Below are 19,638 nucleotides of genomic sequence, written 5' to 3'. Positions count from 1 at the left end.
AATAACTTCCTCTATCCCCAAAAGTAGAAATCTACCCATCCTTTCCTTATTTTTTCTTCTGTCTTAATTGATCCTTTAGCTTGTCTTTCTCACTCTACAGACTAACTAATTGATAGTTGGCTTTTGGCTACCGTAATTAGGCTTCCTGCCTAATTCCTGCCTTGGAAATAAATCTACCTCACTTGGATATACTATATAAGTTTTTTTGGAAGGTATTTTTTTATTTTTTCCTCTTCTCATAGCTCTATACAATGCAATATACCTTCCATTTTCAATAAGATAAAATACAATACAATATACTGTTAGTACATCATATGTAATCATACAAAAACCCCTTTCTTCATCTATTTAATTTCAGTATAACTCCTTCTTTTTCCATGGTGTCATTCTTATTTTGTCATTCGGATAACTCAATTTTCTTCTAATTGAATTCATCATTGATGTTCCTTGTCTATAAGAAAAAAGCAGTATCTCCAACATCTTGAACAATAAACATTAAGCCGTAGCACCTCTTTCTCCTCTTTCTAAACACAACTAAAAGCCCTTACTTAAATCATCTTTAATGAAGACTATTAGCAAATAGAAATGCAAAAAGAATGAAAACATGAGAATAAAATATTTCCCACTTTTTCTCTCTCCCTCTTAGTGATGCCGTATCTATTCGCTAATTTTTAAGATTACAATTTTACTCCCACCATTTAACATTCCGCCAATTTGTATTCACACAATTTAATTTAATGTTTATAACTTTTCTATATTTTCTGTATTTAATCCAAACTCTGTTGACATTCAGCCAATTCACAGTTGATTATTGAGGGTGGGCATGGCCAGCACATGATGCGGGATTAGTATTGTCCTGAAGTAATATTCCAATTACAGTATTGATTGATTGATTGATTGATTGATTGGATTTGTATGCCGCACCTCTCCATGGACTCAGCTGTAGAAAGGCTGTAATTATTGCAAAGTGGAAAAGCTGCTGAGTCAAAATGAATGTGCTACAATCTGATTGGTTAAGAATTGTATAAACTGTAGTGCACCTTTGTATAGGTGTGGTTCATAGTGATTGGTTTGTAGTGGTTAGTTCTGAGCAGTGAAGGGCTGCCAAAATTTTTATTACCACACTGTGGGTGTGGTTTATGCAGGACGCCCTGCATTTCTAGCAACATCTAGCAACGAATCCCAGCCGCCGATAAGGTCCCACAGAGTTTGCCTTCTCCAGGTCCCGTCGACCAAGCAATGTCGTTTGGCAGGCCCCAGGGGAAGATCCTTCTCTGTGGCGGGCCTGGCCCTCTAGAATCAACTCCCCCCAGAGATTAGAACAGCCCCCACCCTCCTTGTCTTTCTCAAATTACTCAAGACCCACCTTTGTCGCCAGGCATGGGGGAGTTAGGATATTCCTTCCCCTAGGCCATTACAAGTTATGTATGGTATGTTTGTGTGTATGTTTGGTTTTTATAATAAGGGCTTTTAGTTGTTTATTAAATTGGATTGTTACATGTTGTTTTTTATCATTGTTGTTAGCCGCCCCAAGTCTGCGGAGAGGGGTGGCATACAAATCCAATTAATAATAATAATAATAATAATAATAATAATAATAATAATAATAATCTTTCAGAGCAAAATGGCTGCTGTGGGGTGGAGCTCCATTTTCGCTACCCTACTGCATCCCCCTCCCGGCTGGGCAGTAGCCCACCCCTGGTTCTGAGTGACTTGTTGTGGTTGGTTTGTAGTCTGTGGTTAGTGGTGGTGTGCTGTATAGTAAGATATTATTGCTGTTCCGTAAATAGAATATAAAGAATATAGGTTTGCTACAAAGAAGAAGTAAAATTCTTCTCAAAAGTTCCTGCTGTGTTGTCTTCCTATTGCAACGTCTTCAGTTCCCGATATCTTGACTACTTCTGACCAGTAAGCTCCTGAACGCAATCCTGACAGCTTCTCCTTCGGGCCGTGAGTTTGACACCACAGAGCATATGTTTATTTCATAGGTCTAAGCCTTTTAGATTCTGAATTTCAAGTTTCAGAGCATCTTCCTTCCCATTATATTCTAAGCTAAAGTGTTTCTTTAGGACTGCACAAGTCTTTTCAAGGCCTCGTACCCCAAAGGCTGTTCCTAAACCTTTTGTAGAAGGTTTAGGTAGATGTAGAATATGTAGAAATATCAGGTTCCTGCTTAATGGTTTTAAAAGTGGTGTTCAGATTGTGAGATTCTTTGAAATTGAATGTTGCAACTGCCTTTTTCTATTATGTTGCCAGTTAATGGCTTTTCTTCTGGAACCGGAGAATTCTCATTTTCTTATCCGCAGCTAGTGAATGTCTTTAGGCAACAACTTCCCATTGTAAACTGGCAGGAATTTCTCTAGATGAAATCACTGCCCCAAGCCACATTTTCCCCTTCTGTAATATCAGCTTTATAGTCTATCCCTTAATTTATAGAAATTTCCTCCTTTAAGCTTCAAGCTTCTAAGTAAAATTATTTTTCTGTCATATGATGATAACCAGCATAACTAAAGGAATGGCTGAATAGATACTCTTATTCATTCTTTTTTTCTCTGCTCTTCTGAATGAAAGTCTGACTTTAAGATTTCCATAAAACAGAAAGGTTAGTAAAATTCACACTATTAGAGAATTGGTTTCTACAGAAATATTTATTGAATGCTCCACTGTTCATTACACTGAAATGTTTATTTTAAGAGCATTTAAAATGAAGTATTTAATACTTGTATTTCTGGAGTATACAAGCATGAATCTACACACACACACACACACAATTCATGTACTGTATACATATGAAAACCACTCACACCATGATCATGAAATCTCCAGAATCATAAAGCCTACAAACTTGAAATTTGGCATATAAGTTGCTCTTGGCTTCTAGGTGCTCGCTAAGGAAGGATTTTTCAAAATCATCATCACATCATTAGTACAGTAGTACCTCTAGATACGAGCTGCTCCACATGCGAGTATTTCAAGTTACGAGCTGTGATGCGAGCAAAATTTCTGTTCGACACCCGAGCTCAAATTCCGGATACGAGCCGAGCATCCACTAGGTGGCGCAAGAATTCAATTTTTTCCTGTTATCTCCACGCGAAAAGCCAAATCTAAATGCATTTGTTCGAGATACGAGATGTTCGACATACGAGGTCAGCTCTGGCACGAATTAAACTCGTATGTCGAGGTACCACTGTATTTCTTATATTATTACTAACCCACTCTGATGCTAATTAATTAGACTTCTTTGACCCCTCCCAAGTTGAAAACAACTCTGGAGAGAATGGGATAGAATAGGAAAGGCTTCTGTGGGCCAAGCATGAGGGGGGGCAGAAAGCCTGGGGGAGAGAAGGCAGGGGTGGGCTGCTGCCCGGATGCGGGGGAATGCAGTGGGGTAGGAAAAATGGAGCTCCACCCCGGAGCACCCAATTTGCACTGAAAGATGTTGAAAGAAAATGCAAGGCATCCTGCATAAGCCACACCCACAGTGTGGTAGTAAACATTTTGGTAGCCCTTCACTGAGAGAAGGAGATAGGATAGGAGATATTTCTGTGGGGTAAGGCTGAGGGAAAGAAGGGGATAGGATAGGGGAGGATTCTGTGGAGCAAGGCTGAGGGCGAGAAGGGGAGAGAAGAGGCCAATTATAACTACTCATTAATTTTCAAGCTGTGAGTGTTGATTTATCAAGCCCAATCACATCATTTCACAGAGAAGCACAAGTATTCAGCTAGTGAATTATAAATTGGAAAGATTGGGGTGGCAGAGGAATCTTTATTTTGCAAATTTGCTTTATCAGCTTATTACTATAATCAGATTGAACATAATAAAATATTATGATCATAATAAAAAAAATGCTGTTATGTAGTTTGTGCCAAATATCTTGAAATATATGGTGACTTTTTTCCTTCCCGTAACCCTTTCTACCCTCATTCAGGCATATATCTCATTTCTCACTGTTAATACTGTTATACTATTCCCACTTACATTCATACATGCAATGCCTTTTACTGTTATTTCAGTGAAAAATGGCACTCAAAATGACAAGAACACCCCCCCCCCAGAAACAGAAAACCAGTTTGGTATAATGGTTAAGGAACCAGCAGATCCAGGGTCCTAATCCCAGTTTTAGACACAAAACCCACTTGAAATGAAGTTGGACATACTACATCACACTTCTCTGTGGCGGCCCCAGCCCTCTGGAACCAACTCCCCCCGGAGATTAGAACTGCTCCCACCCTCCCTGTCTTTTGTAAACTACTCAAGACTCATTTATGCCACCAGGCATGGGGGAGTTGAGATATTCCTTCCCCCTAGGCCATTACAAGTTATGCATGGTATGTTTGTGTGTATGTTTGGTTTTATTATAAGGGTTTTTAGTTGTTTTATTAATTGGATTTCTACATACTGTTTTTATCATTGTTGTCAGCCGCCCCGAGTCTGCGGAGAGGGGCGGCATACAAATCCAATAAATAATAAATAATAATAATAAAGGTGGTGGTGAATCATCATGGCTGGGACAAATTTTTAACCTGGGCAAATTTATTGGAGTTTGGAGAAGCGTAACAGAATACTAATAGCATTCAGAGTTCCATGCAGTGGTGGGCTACGAGTTGGAATGCTAAATTGTGCTTGCCGCTACGGCTCGTAAGTGCTTGCGGGGCCAGCATGATTTTCCTTTTGTACCTACGGAGGTATCAAAATCACACACGGAGCTGCAGATGTGCCCATGTTTCGATGAGGTTTTTATGCTTCCACACATGCCGAAGCACGGGCGCACCTAAGGCTCTGTGCGCAATTTTGCTACCTCCACAGGTGTAGAAGCAAAAACCACGCTGGCCCCGCAAGCACTTATGATTTAGCGTTCCAGCTCATAGCTACCGCTGGTTCCATGATTATGCTTTCTACCTCTTTGATACTCAGAGTAAGCACATGCAAGATATGGAAAATATAGAAAAAATATTTTCACTCAATATAAAGCAAAAGATAGAGGGGGGAAAAGTTTGAATAGCATCTGTCAGGTGCAAAAAATCAGGACTATTTGTAAGTTGTCAGCATAGAAGATTCATTGAAGACCATATACAAGAATCTGGTCAACCAAAGTTCAACATCAAATTGGCATCAGCTTTCATGATTTCAGCTTTCTTTTGCTTCCGCATATGCGCAGAAACAAAAGAAATCGCCAAAATCTCACACATACACGGGCATCGCCTTGCAAAATTTTGCTTGCTATACGTGCACAGAAGCAAAATCATGCTGGGATGCACACATGCACACCTGAGGCCTGAAGCTCCTGTTTTTCTACCAATGCAGCATCCTCATCCATACCAGTAGCAACCCATAGTGATATATACCAGACATGGGTTTCAGCAGATTCTGACCATTCTGGAGAACCGGTAGTGAAAATTTTAAGTAATTTGGAGAACCAGTAGCGGAATTTTGAGTAGTTTGGTGAACAGGTAAATACTATTTCTGGCTACTATGCCATCTATTCTCTGCTTCCTGAGTCCCAGCTGATTTGGAGGAAATTGAGATTTTGCAGTGATCTTCACATGGAGTGGGGTGGGAATAAAGATTTTATAATATCCTTTCCATGCCATGCCTACCAAGTCATGCCCACCAAGCCACACCGCGTCCACCAAGCTACATCCACAGAACTACAGTAGTAGTAAAAAAAGAATCCTACCACTGATACATACATACAGCCATTTTTAGAGAGGGAAAGAGAGAGAGGGAGAGAGAGAGAGAGAATGATGGGGATGATGATGATGATGATATTTTTGAATGAAAGGTTATATGAAGAACCTTTTTCTTGTCCCCCAAATTTATAGGAAACATATTGATTTACAGCACAATTACAAATCTATGGGCTTGGCTTATTGTGCCTGTGCAAGCCATTGCTGAATTGCACTAGGGCTGCTATTTGAATCCATAGTAGAATCTGATCAGGCAAATAGAAGTTTATCTCAGAGACAGAGAATCTGTGGCTACCCAGGTTTTGTAGCAAAATAAATATCAACTGTTCCAGAGTATGGCATTAAAATGCTAACACTTGAAGTTTAAAAATATTTGAAAGGTTGTACTGTAAATTCCTCTCAGTTGGAATATATTATATGGGATTTGCAAGTTATTAATACTAATAACATACATAGGCTCCATGGATTTCAGCATAGTTACCCTAAAGAAAACTAATTCTTAACCTTAACCCATTAATTTTTTTTTTTTTACATTCGGAACAGTTCTCTATGCAAGATGCATTATTATGGAAAAACAAATTATTCTGTCACCATCTTTGTAACCTTTAGATGGCTCATTGCATATGAATGTGTTCTGTGAAAATGTGTCTCAGCAGATAAATGTTCATTTTTTAAAAAGTATTCAGAACACTAGCTTTGGACACAAAAGCTTATGGAAAGACGCCAAGAAATAAATCAATGAAAATTAAAGGCAATGTGCCATTCTATGTTGCCTTCATAGAGGTTGTTTTTCTCATTAATGTTTTAAGACCTGATTCAACAACAAGAAGATATCTTTGGCACAAAAATAGGAAAAGGTCCCTGTCTTAGAATCCATTTCAGGCAAGATTTCCAGGTCTTTCTTTAGAAGGAATTTAGGCTGTGAACCTGAATGTTCTCTGAGTGCAGTAAAATGTATGTCCCATTTAGGATTGATTAAAAAAAAGCTTTCACATAACCGTGAAGTCCATGGGTGTCTGATGGAAGACAAAAATCATTCAATTCAAAGGCAATAACCATATTAAGATAGGCAATTAACTCTGTTAATTCCATTTATATTAAATCCTAGGTCAAAAAGATTTCTTACTTCTGAAATAGAGGTTCTTAACCCTACTGTTGTGTTTGCATTTACTATACACTTGAACAGTTTGACGTTTAACGAAATGTAACGATCAGTGTGTAGCAAAAAGTAAACAACACTCATAGTAAGAACCCTTCAAATGAGGAAAAGTCAATTAATCACAAGTTTCAGATCCTCATGACAAATCATCTACAGGGTCTCAAATTTCATTTCGGATCATCGTAGCAGGGTTAAATTAGCAATTATGGTGTATGTGTAAAGTAGAATACATGACTCTTATTCTGGATGTGAAACAGGAAGCATAATTTTAAATTGTTATAAATAAATAAATTATTATTTCCTCGGTTGCACTTTATACACGTATAGCAAGTGGATGAGAAAGACATGGACCATATATAAATAGAAATTGAAATTGATGAAAGAGCTGCCTTGAATTGTTTTGATTTTTAAAAAAAATAAATTCAGTGTTTTTATTTGGACAGTATTTTTTATAAAAGCCTTTGCTCTCAAATAAGTGGCATCTAAAATTTTGTATGTACAGATATACAAATAAAGAGTCAAAATCTCAAGCCATAGAACTGGCATCATAAAGTAACTTACAATGTGTCTTGGCTGAATTATTTTGGAAGTTCTTATTATGTCCAATAGACAGGATAAATGTATTATTTCTCTAATTCCCGTTTCTAAGATATTCTTCCTCCTATGTTATGTTGGAACATTTCAATTTGCAGAATTTACAACAATTAAAAAGATTAGCATACATTCCTTCATTGTAGCATAGAAACATAGAAACATAGAAGTCTGACGGCAGAAAAAGACCTCATGGTCCATCTAGTCTGCCCTTATACTATTTTCTGTATTTTATCTTAGGATGGATATATATTTATCCCAGGCATGTTTAAATTCAGTTACTGTGGATTTATCTACCACATCTGCTGGAAGTTTTTTCCAAGGATCTACTACTCTTTCAGTAAAATAATATTTTCTCATGTTGCTTTTGATCTTTCCCCCAACTAACTTCAGATTGTGTCCCCTTGTTCTTGTGTTCACTTTCCTATTAAAAACACTTCCCTCCTGGACCTTATTTAACCCTTTAATATATTTAAATGTTTCGATCATGTCTCCCCTTTTCCTTCTGTCCTCCAGACTATACAGATTGAGTTCATTAAGTCTTTCCTGATATGTTTTATGCTTAAGACCTTCCACCATTCTTGTAGCCCGTCTTTGGACCTGTTCAATTTTGTCAATTTCTTTTTGTAGGTGAGGTCTCCAGAACTGAACACAGTATTCCAAATGTGGTCTCACCAGCATTCTATATAGCGGGATCATAATCTCCCTCTTCCTGTTTGTTATACCTCTAGCTATGCAGCCAAGCATTCTACTTGCTTTCCCTACCACCTGACTGCACTGTTCACCCATTTTGAGACTGCAAAATGTTAGTATATTTTAAGAGCAGGCATATCCAACCTTGGGACATGTTTGTTTGTTTGTTTATAAATTTTATAGGCCGCCCATCTTACCATAGTGTAACTCTACAGTTGTATCTTAGTTAAAACATTAAATTCTTAAAATCAAACCTTAAAACCAAAGATACACATCGGGGAGATGAGGGTGGAATGGAGCAGAGGTGGGATTTGTTATTTCTTAGTCAACCACCTCCATTGTGTTTTTCCCCACTGAGTCTCCAAGCTGACTGGCAAAACCACATCTTTAGACCCTTATGAAAATAAAGGAGGGTTGGTGCCTCCTTGACTCCACCAGCTGAAATAATCAGGATAATGGGATCTGCAGCAATCCCAATGGGATGAAACAGTTTTATACATTAACTATATTATATACAATTGATTGAATGCAGCCTAGGCAAGCCAAAGGGTTGAATACACCTGTTTTATAAGAGTATCCTATAGCGCATATGTTTTTAGTTCTTTTCTAATTTTCTTCTATGCTGTCCGACTCAGTTGTGTATGAGGTGGGCAATTATATAAATGTAAATACATAAAATACAAGCCACCAAAAAAGTAAACTTTGCAAAGTTATTTTTTTCTCTTACCATGGAGATCAGGTTTCGTTATTTTTCTTAGCAAGCTTGTCTTTTCAACTCTGCACATCTATTTCATCAGATGTTGAGAAAGAAATATTAATATAACCATTTGCTTCATTGCTATGTGATGAATTCTTTTTTCTTTTAGATACTCTGAAGATTATTATTTGCAAATAGTTGGTAAGCTACAGAACTGTACCTGGAATAGAAGGCCACAAGAATATGCCAAATTCAGGTAAGCGGATTTGAAAATGACAATTCATCCATTGAATCTGTGGATATAGTTAGTGTGACACATAAGCTTAGTTTGTTATTTTTTATTTCTACAAAATCAACCACCGAAGGATTTTATGAAAATGTGATATACTAAAATAATAACGCTGTATTTTTAACTTTGAACTTGAAATAGATTACTGTTTGCCTTTTTTTTACGACCTTGGGAATACAATGGTATATTAGGGCAATTTTCAGTGGAATGAAAATTAGAGAAATGATCTGTAATGCTTCTTTTTCATTTTATATATGTGGATGAATTGCAGAATTAGCTTAGTGGCTGCAGCATTTAGCAATATAGATAATGCTTCTCTCTATGAGATATATTAACGTGTTTTCCCGAAAATAAGAAAGGGCCTTATATCTTTTTTGACACCTGAAATATGGCTTTTGCCTTATTATCGTGTGGGCCCTTATTATTTTGGGGGTACAGTAGGTGGCAAGTGTTCCATTTCTGCTGCCTCCCCTCCCTGTTCTTGGCACTGGCAGAGCGGCTGGCGCACCGCAACCACCTTGTGGAGCAGGATTCTGCAAGGCTTCTTGTGCTGTTGCATGCTCGCCAAATCGGAAGTGATGACTGACCATGCTCCCAAACCGATTCTTCGGTTACTGCGGCTTGTAAAAAGACTCTCTGTGCATGGGAAAAAGCTTCTGCACATGCACAGAGGGTCATTTCCAGGTGTTTTGCATGACATGATGGTTGTATGTGAGAGCAAAGCAAAACGTATACTTCCTTCGTGATGCAATCCGGTAGGGAAGGTAAGTGGAACCCAACCTGATTTATGTGAACATGTATTTATATTAGAGACTGATTTTGCTGAAATACTTTTCTTTTTACATTTTGCCCCTCTGCTTCTTTGTGGAGCTGAAACAGGCAGATAATTTTTAGCTGCAGACCATACTCTGTTATGTGGCAGGAGATTGCAGTGACACAACTATGAGGTTGAAATGTTCAGCAGCAGGATTTCTTGCTTTGTTGTATATAAAAAGTTGTCTAGTAAGGGATTGTTACACTTGTTTTGCTTGTTGTTAAAATGTTTTTTTTTTGTTACCAAAAGATACCATTTAAATGCCTTTGAAAAATAAACAGAAATATCATGGAGAATAAAGCTACTAGTGGCTCAGTTTGTATGATATGTTTATCCATATGTAATAGAAACATTGCTTAGTCAATAAACCCTTGTTCTGGATTTGCACAACACACTGAATCATGGACTAATTAGATGGGGTAATTTGATCAAATGCAATTTGTATTCACTGCATTATGGAAAGATCAGCCAACAATGAGTAATCATGTTTGTGACATGCTCCTTCTAAATTTAAATAAAAGCTCTTATCAACTGTTAGGGAATTAAGAAAAAAGTACTGGCAACTACTTCATATAATATAATTAGTGCTACAGAAGGTAGAATATTGAACCAGAAAGGCTTTTGCTCTAGGACAGTGATGGCGAATCTATGACACCGGTGCCCCAGGTGGCACGCGGAGCCATATCTACTGGCACGCAAGCGGTTGCCCTAGCTCAGCTCCAACATACATTTTTTTATTTATTTTATTTATTTATTTTGTCCAATACACAATGAGGGTTTTAGTGGGTATATATCTATATACACATAGTAAAATACATGTTGAAGGTTATAGAGGAGATACCCATAGTAAAATATATCTAAGAAATAATAGAAAAGAAGATATAGTAATAGAACATATCAATGAAAGAATAGAAGAAGAGATATAGGAATAGAAGAAAGGTATAGGAGATATAGGAGAGCAATAGGACAGGGGATGGAAGGCACTCTAGTGGACTTGTACTCGCCCCTTACTGACCTCTTAGGAATCTGGATAGGTCAACCGTAGATAATCTAAGGGTAAAGTGTTGGGGGTTTGGGGATGACACTATGGAGTCCGGTAATGAGTTCCACGCTTCTACAACTCGGTTACTGAAGTCATATTTTTTACAGTCAAGTTTGGAGCGGTTAATATTAAGTTTAAATCTGTTGTGTGCTCTTGTGTTGTTGTGGTTGAAGCTGAAGTAGTCGCTGACAGGCAGGACGTTGCAGCATATGATCTTGTGGGCAATACTTAGATCTTGTTTAAGGCGTCTTAGTCCTAAACTTTCTAGGCCCAGGATTGAAAGTCTAGTCTCATAGGGTATTCTGCTTCGAGTGGAGGAGCGAAGGGCTCTTCTGGTGAAGTATCTTTGGACATTTTCAAGGGTGTTAATGTCTGAGATGTGATATGGGTTCCAAACAGATGAGCTGTATTCGAGGATGGGTCTGGCAAAAGTTTTGTAAGCTCTGGTAAGTAGTGTGAGATTGCCAGAGCAGAAGCTACATAGGATTAGGTTTACAACTCTTGAAGCCTTCTTGGCTATATTGTTGCAGTGGGCTTTGGCACTTAAATCTTTTGTTATTAGTATACCAAGGTCTTTAACCGAGTGGGGATTATCTGTGATAATTTGATTATTCAGTTCGTATTTGGAGTTCAGATTCTTCTGTGTGTACTGGCCAGCTGATTTTTCACTGTCACAGAGGATCTGGGAGGGCATTCTTGGCTTCCAGAGAGCCTCTGGGGGGGATTTTTACCCTCCCCCAGATCCAGGGAAACCTTTGGAGCCTGGGGAGGGCGAAACATAAAGTTGTGCCCACCAACAGTTGGGAAACAGGCCATTTCGTGTCCTTCAGAAAGCTTTTTCGTGGGGGGGAAGCTATTTTCATCCTGCCCAAGCATTGGATTATGGGTGTGGGCACTCACATATGCATAATAGTGTGTGCACCTGCTCTTTCAGCACCCACGGGAAAAAAGGTTCACCATCACTGCTCTAGGACAACTGTCATAGATGATTGAGACCTGATATGTTATGTTCAATATACCAAACTTAAGAACTTGAAAGTCAAACTAATTTCAATGTGCATGTGCTTTGGCTAGTTCTTGCTGCTCAAAATATTGCAAAAGTATCTTAGAATGGATGAGTATTTTTTCATCTTTTCAGTCTTTTGAAAAGACTCCTGTTAATAGCCTTCTTCAGTGTTACATTCTCTGGATGAGTTTGGAAAACAACTTACTGGTAAGCAATTTTTAGGTAGTATGGATTGTGGCCAGATAGGTTAGGAATTTTGGAAAATGGAGCCCATCTCTTAAGCTTTCAAAATGGACTGGATCCAAACCTGCTCAAGCCTGAAGCTGTAGGCAATATCACATTGCATTTTATATCATGAACAATGAACAATAAAAACATTTTAAAGGTTTGATATATAAAATGTGAAAAAATGTATGCATACAATAAGATCAGCTTGCTGTATTAGTTAAGGTAGATGACTAGAAATGGTGATGCCTTGAATTCTAGTCCCATTTTAGGGAGAAAACAATTCCAAATCACCTTGCCAAGATGTAAAGTCATTCACACCTCTCTATGTAAATATATCTTGATTTCTTTATAATTCATATATAACACAAATATTTTTTTTATTTGTAGCACCTAGCAAGTAATTAATTTTGGAAACAATGTCCAGATCAAAACTGAAAATAACAATTTAGAAAGCAGATTAAAATATATATTTTGTGTACTTCCTGTAATTCAAACATGAAAATTGTGTACTTCCTGTAATTCAAACCCAGGCCTTTTATATAAAGACATATATTTTCATTTTTGCATGTGTAATCAACTCAATTAACAATGATTCTATGAGAAAGTATCTTAGAACAAGTATATGCTTCTATGAAGTTGTCTTCTTTCAGTGCTACTCCTTATTATAATTTTCAGAAACTACACGTTAAAATTTTACTGGGAACTTGCTGTTAAAAAACAGAGAGAATGGCAAGCATTCTAATCTTTATATAAACATGAGTAAACAGCATTTTTCTGTTAAAAAATTTACTTCAGTCCTGGAATTTTTTTAGTGCAAATACATATTGCGTACTCATTTGTGTGTTTCTTGCAAAGGGCCAAACTTATCAAAATATCCAAACAGTCCAGAAAATTTCTTTCAAAGTTTTGAAAAAACAAAATCTATGCTTTTGAAAAAAAAGATGTTCTGAATATTAAATGGCAGATAAGATAGGTTTGTCCCAGCAGGTAAACTGGGATTGATTGAAACGTTTCTGATTTCCATTTATCTCCTGGTGGGATTAGTTGCATGTTCTTGTCTATGTCCTTCTCATGCAATGGTAACCCATTTTCATAGAACAACAGTCATACAAAATAATTGACATGCATAGATATATAAACCATAGTTTCCCTGCCCCTCCTCAAAATCAAATAAGTTTGTATGGAAGTGCAAAAAAGAAAAAGGCACATTTTGCTGGAGAGACGGAGTAACGACACGGACACCAGAGCTGGATTTAAAATTGGGTCATTTTTATTAACATAAATTTGCATAATTTATTCAAATGATATTGCATAAATTTGCATAAACAACTATGACCCGGAACTGGACCTGCAGGGTCAAACAAATACTTCCGGGGCGGAAATGACGTATGCCAGCAAACATTCCTGGGCAACTCATGGGCGTATCTCGATGCAAGGTCCAGGTGAGGGCCAGGCCGTCACCTGTGACCTTTTCTGCCATGCTGTGCATGAGGGGGGTCCCACCGGCTAACCCGAATCGGGGAATTAAAGGTGTAGGACCCAAAGACAGGTTCCCCCCAGCTGCTCAGGCAGAAACTCCCTCCATGAGCTTGCGGAGAACCTGTCAATCATCCCCAAAGATGCCCAAGGGAGAACGCGCGGTTGCTAAACCACCCAATTTTCCGCCCCTAACCTGCCTACCCAATGACCAAAGGTAAGCCAATTAACCTAATTAATGCAAGCACCCCCTAACCGCACAACCATCACCCCAGTGTGGAATGGGCGAAAAAACAGCCCAGCTAAGAGGCAGAGCTGCAAAAAATTCCCATTCGGCCCCCGAAGGGCGACCCTGAAGCACACTGCAAAATAGTGGAGGGCGGGCGGGTGTCTGCTCTGTAGATCGGTCCGGGCGAAAAGGAAGAGCCCCGGGCCTGCTCGCCCTTATATAGGGCAAGCAGGCCCCGCCCGGACCAATCAGGGCCTTAGCCAATCAGGCCCTACTCTCCCGAGCGAAGTCTCGCATCGCGAGACTTCGCCCGGGATCCAAGATGGCGGCCGCCATGAGGGACCGTGTCTCCCGGTCCCTCCAGCAAAGCCTGCCTGCCGGGTAAGTCCGGCGCTGCCCTTATCATCAATGGTAGACCTGTAAACTGGCAAAAAAAAACCATTGGAATAAGATAACAGATTGGCTCAAAGAAATAACAAAGGAAGAATTTGAAAAAAAACCAGAATTATACTTATTAGGCATTTTTAATTTTAAAAAATGGAAAAAGAAGTAAGATACTTAGCCATTCATATAGTAACGGTAGCTAGGATAGTATACGCCCAGTATTGGAAAATAGATAAAACACCAGAAGAAAGTATAATAATAAAAAAATACTAGACTGTGCAGAGATTGACAGGATGTCAAAAAAACTAGAGGGAAAAGAAGACTCAGATTACTATAAGATATGGGGAAATGTTTACGATTGGCTAAAGAAAAGAACAATGGAGAAATGATCAAAATTCAAGCAAAGCAATTCGTCAAATAAAAGAAATACTTAATGACAAAGGAAAATTCTCTGATCGAACAATCAAAAAAGAAGTGGGGAAACTTTTGTTTCCCAAATGTTGTATTTATATGTTTTGGGGTTTTGTTTTGTTTTTTAGGATTATTATATGTGATATTTATTGTATTGTATCCCTTTTTTGTTGTTCTTTTGTTTTGTTTACTTGTTACTTGTTTTATTTAACTGTGTCAAAAAATGAAAAAATTTTTTTTAAATCAAATAAGTATGGCATGTGATGGCAAAGATGTACAGAATCAATATTGGGTACCATCAGGACTAAAATATTTTTGAGCATCCTGTTTATTCATGCACGCACACTTACATACACCGAGTGGTCTATGATTGTGGTCAATGATGTGGCATCACATATAACTTTCAAAGAAAAAACCCCCCCATTTTTAATTAATGAGTAGCGTGGAATAGTTAGTGTGCAGAGAGCTTAACATCAATCACCAACTAAGACAGGTCAGTTTAAATGGGAAGTTGGAAGCAGAGAGAATGTCTGTCACCATCTGCAGTCACAAATCAATTCTCACTTGAAATGCACAGACTGGTAATTAACCTACATTTTTGTTTATGTTGTTGGCCTAAATACAAATGCTGTAATTCTAGGCTAAAGCTGCAATGGAAATAAAAGGGGGAAACTATTATGCAGAAAGATATGTATGGAACAACAGTTGCTGGACAATTCCAGAATGTACGTGATTTAAGGGATTCTGTATTGCCCTTCAAAAAAAAATATTTCTCTAGAACACTGAGTGGCTCAAAGTCATGTAGCTCACTTTCATTCCTGTATCTATTGAGCCCGTATGTATTGATATTATGAGCCCAAATCAGAAAGCATAGATTCCTAATAACTACCAGACCAAATGTAGTCACTAGACCAAACTGATGTTAGGTCCCACAGAGTTGGCCTTCTCCGGGTCCCATTGACGAAACAATGTCGTCTGGCGGGACCCAGGGGAAGAGCCTTCTCTGTGGCGGCCCCAACCCTCTGGAATCAATTGCCCCCGGAGATTAGGATACCCCCACCTTCCTTGCCTTTCGCAAACTCCTTAAAAACCCCTCTGCCATCAGGCATGGGGAAATTGATTCCCCCAGGCCGTTTCCTTTTTACGCAAGGTTTGTCTGAGATGTATGATTGTTTTTATATTAAGAGTTTTAAATTGTTTTTATTGTTGGATTTGTACCGTTTTTTGCGTTGTGAGCCGCTCCGAGTCAACGGAGAGGGGCAGCATACAAATCTAATTAATAATAATAATAATAATAATAATAATAATAATAATAATAATAATAATATATCCATTAATCAGATTTAAATATTTGTTAAATAGGAGAAAACTGAAACAATGGAAATAAGATTTATGAAAAGGCTCCAATGCAAAATAAATAGGCATTGATATTTTATTGATTGAAGGACTGAAAGAATGAAAATATGCCAAAATCTACTTTTAACCTGCTTTAGAAATAAAAGTAAGCTACATGACTTTGAGCCAGTCAATCTCTATCAGCCCAACTTACCTTATGGGGTGGCTACAGGAGGAGAAAGGAGTATTATTTGTGTTTGCTGCCTTGAATGATTTATAAAGTAATTAAAACAGGATAAAATCTAATAATAATATGTAAAACATTTTTCAAATATAGTAGGCTCAAATCAAGAAAAGTAGAACTAGAAATAAATGGGTTGATCAATACATGTAATACAGGCATAATGTCCTGTTTGGTCAGAAATCTTGCTAATTACTGTATGTATAGGATTTAATTTGAATCAGTCACTGGGACCAAATTTCATTCTTCCAAGCTTTCAGACTCAAGCTGGAGCCGATTATTAGGAAACATCAAGCAGAAGCCCAAAACCTTAGAAGACTAAACCTTGGACCCAATGACTGACTCAGATTGGATCCTGTAACATTATCCTGGGACACATATTTGCCCTCATTCACAAGAGATATGGACAACCAAACTTTATATTACATACAGGGGTGGGAGGGAATAATAATAATAATAATAATAATAATAATTATTATTATTATTATTATTATTATTATTATTATTATTGGTTGGAGATAGGCAGGTAGTTAAGATGGATTTGAGCAGTAGTTGTTTGAGGGTTCAGGTTTATGGTGGGTTGTTCTTGGTTGATGGTGAATTGTATGCTGGGATGGTTTTGGATAATGGAGTTTGGAGGGTTGGATGTTGGAATGTGGGTCTTGGTTTTGATACAGCCAACTCAGTAGTCAATGTATAGGTTGGTTTGTCCTTCGTCTTGACATTTTTAAAGTTCTGCATGAAGTTCTCTGGATTGGATTCTATGCAATATGGATAAGTCCGGTCTTGCATGAAGTTTCTTGACGTTGGGGTCATTTCAATTAATGGAATTTATAGTATTGATGAATTTACGTTTGCTAATTTCGTTTTTGCAGATGATTCTGCAGAATTGAGGGGCTGCTGAGCCATCTCTGTATTTGAACTCGGGACTGTCTCTGGACATTTGGATGATTTCATCCATAGGGAATACTTGTGCAATGATATTGTGAATCTTGTTGATATCAGGTTCATTTGTGATACCCAGGCCAAATAGGATGGCCCCTTTGTGAGCAAGGTGGAGGAGGCCCCAAAAGAAAGGGGCGGGGTGGGTGGGCTGCAAGCAGCAGAGCCATTGCGAGTGGCAGGATGGGGCGGCAGTGGAGAAGGTCAGTTATGTTATTTTTGGCCTCTTTTGCTTTTGCTCATGTGCGGAAGAAAAAAAGCCAAAAATGAGCAAAATCTCACATGTGTGAGGATCCTTGCATGAGAAGCATCCTTGCACATGATGCCGAATCTCACACCGGGAGCGGGCACACGTTCCGGGAATGAGCAAGCATGTGCGTGCTCATGTCACATTCTGGGAGTACTGGGCGATGAAGCTCACCACTGATTATATATCAATAGTGAGTTCTAAATTCCATTATGTGCTTCTGAACACAAGCATCCTGGGCGGGTCAGCAGAGCCTCCTGCCATTGCTGCTACCGGTTCACCAAACCAGGCCAAACTAGGAGGAACCCACTGCTGCTACATATACTTTTGAATATACATATTTTAAACACTTAGGGTAGTAGTTTTTTTTTTTAATGTTTTTATTAACTGAATCTAAAATAAAAAATAAATAACACAGAAGGTTGGAAAGAATGAATTTTTTTAAAGATACAGACATAATATTTGTATAAATATAAATATATAAATTCCATATATGTTTAGTTTTGTTGTATGTTATTCAGAGTCATTTACTTGGAAGATTGGTGGCTATATGAATTACATATATACATACATACATATTTGTTTTCGTAGATTTTCACGGGTACAGGTATGAAGGTTTTGGCATATTCGGATTTCTTCCCGTGTAGGATTTAGAGATTTCTGGTAACGTTTCGATGAGGTCCCACTCGTCATCTTCAGGCTGGTGCTTCTGTCCTTGTTCTAGGGCAAACAGGACAAGGACAGAAGCACCAGCCTGAAGATGATGAGTGGGGCCTCATCGAAACGTCACCAGAAATCTCTAAATCTTACACGGGAAGAAACCTGAATATGCCAAGACCTTCATACAGACATATATACATACAAATCGGCATTAGGCACAAATACCTAAAATATAGACATTTCAATAAAAAGTAACTATAATTTGTTATAATCATCCGTAGTTAATTTATATTTATTGATATTTACACATACTTTCCCAATAGCCTTGTAATAATCTGCTTAGACCTTGAGGAACAAATTGCAGGGGAAAACACCTACCTCTTCTCAATTGCCTTTAATTATCTGGCTGTTAATATCAAAGTTATGCATAATATATCATTTCCAGATAATATCTTTATATATTGATTAATAATTACAATGGTAATTTCTGGAGTTTGATTAATACAATAGTCACCATTTCCATTTATTTAAAAGTATGTTATCCAATCATGACCCCTTGGAAGAAGCTACTGTAATTTTTACAGTTCAGAGAGTCTGTATGTGTATACATTATGTATGCATGCATGTGTATGTGTATATAGCTAGTCTATTTTTGTGATCTGCATTTTAACATTAACCCTCCATACCTACATAAAGTATTTTTTAAAATAAAGCCTTGTAGGTAACTAATCTCAGCAGCAGCATTTGGCTGAGCTTGGATGGTCCCCAAAATTCACTTCTGGGATTGAGAAAAAATAAAAATAACTCAGAAAAGGGCAGCTGCAAAGGTGTTTCGCATTGCTGTTAAGAAAACTACATAAATATATACCAGGAAACCTTTGATTCTGGCTTAAAAGAAATATTTTTATATGGCTAAAACTGAAAGTGGAGATTCATTCTCTGAGCTTATAGGTAGTTTCTGAACATTTGGTTACCAGATGAGGTAACAAAATCACGTAACAACATCACGTAACAACAATGTGATACTGCGAGTTTGACACCCCTGATGTAGAAAAATATAAAGATAATTAACTACAAATATAACATTGTTTATCCTCACCTGCAGTAATAGCTGATTATTCTAGAATTTAGATGTTCAATGTACAATGTACAATATGGCCATTTCTAAGTGGAGATAGCAATTAAGAGCTGTGGTGTCCTAGTGGTTAGAGTGCAGTACTGCAGGCTACTTCTGCTAATTGCTGGTTGGCAGCAGTTTGGCAGTTCAAGTCCCACCAGCTCAAGGCTGACTCAGCCTTCCATCCTTCTGAGGTCGGTAAAATGAGAACCCAGATAATTGGGGGCAATATATTGACTCTATAAATCACTTAGTGATGTAAAAGCACTGTGAAGCATATATACTGTATATACTTGAGTATAAGTCAAGTTTTTAGCACCAAAAATGTGATGAAAATACGACCTCTTATATTTGAGTCACTGACTGTGCTTGGGTGCTTTGATGGCCCGA

At 37.9% G+C, this 19,638-nt stretch overlaps 1 protein-coding gene across 1 annotated transcript in view; it reads left to right on the top strand.

Moving 5' to 3' along the window:
* ST8SIA6 (ST8 alpha-N-acetyl-neuraminide alpha-2,8-sialyltransferase 6) overlaps positions 1–19,638 on the top strand; it is a 45,921-nt gene that overhangs the window by 14,425 nt on the left and 11,858 nt on the right. Inside the window, exon 4 of the mRNA XM_070766871.1 lies at positions 8,997–9,083. Coding sequence (XP_070622972.1) covers positions 8,997–9,083 — 87 coding nt within the window. The remainder of the gene's footprint in view (positions 1–8,996; positions 9,084–19,638) is intronic.

Source organism: Erythrolamprus reginae, chromosome Z (assembly GCF_031021105.1).
Source record: "Erythrolamprus reginae isolate rEryReg1 chromosome Z, rEryReg1.hap1, whole genome shotgun sequence".
NCBI classification, from domain to species: Eukaryota; Metazoa; Chordata; class Lepidosauria; order Squamata; family Dipsadidae; genus Erythrolamprus; species Erythrolamprus reginae.
The sequence above is the reverse complement of the archived record's forward strand: the minus strand, read 5'-3'. Positions and strand labels throughout refer to the sequence as shown.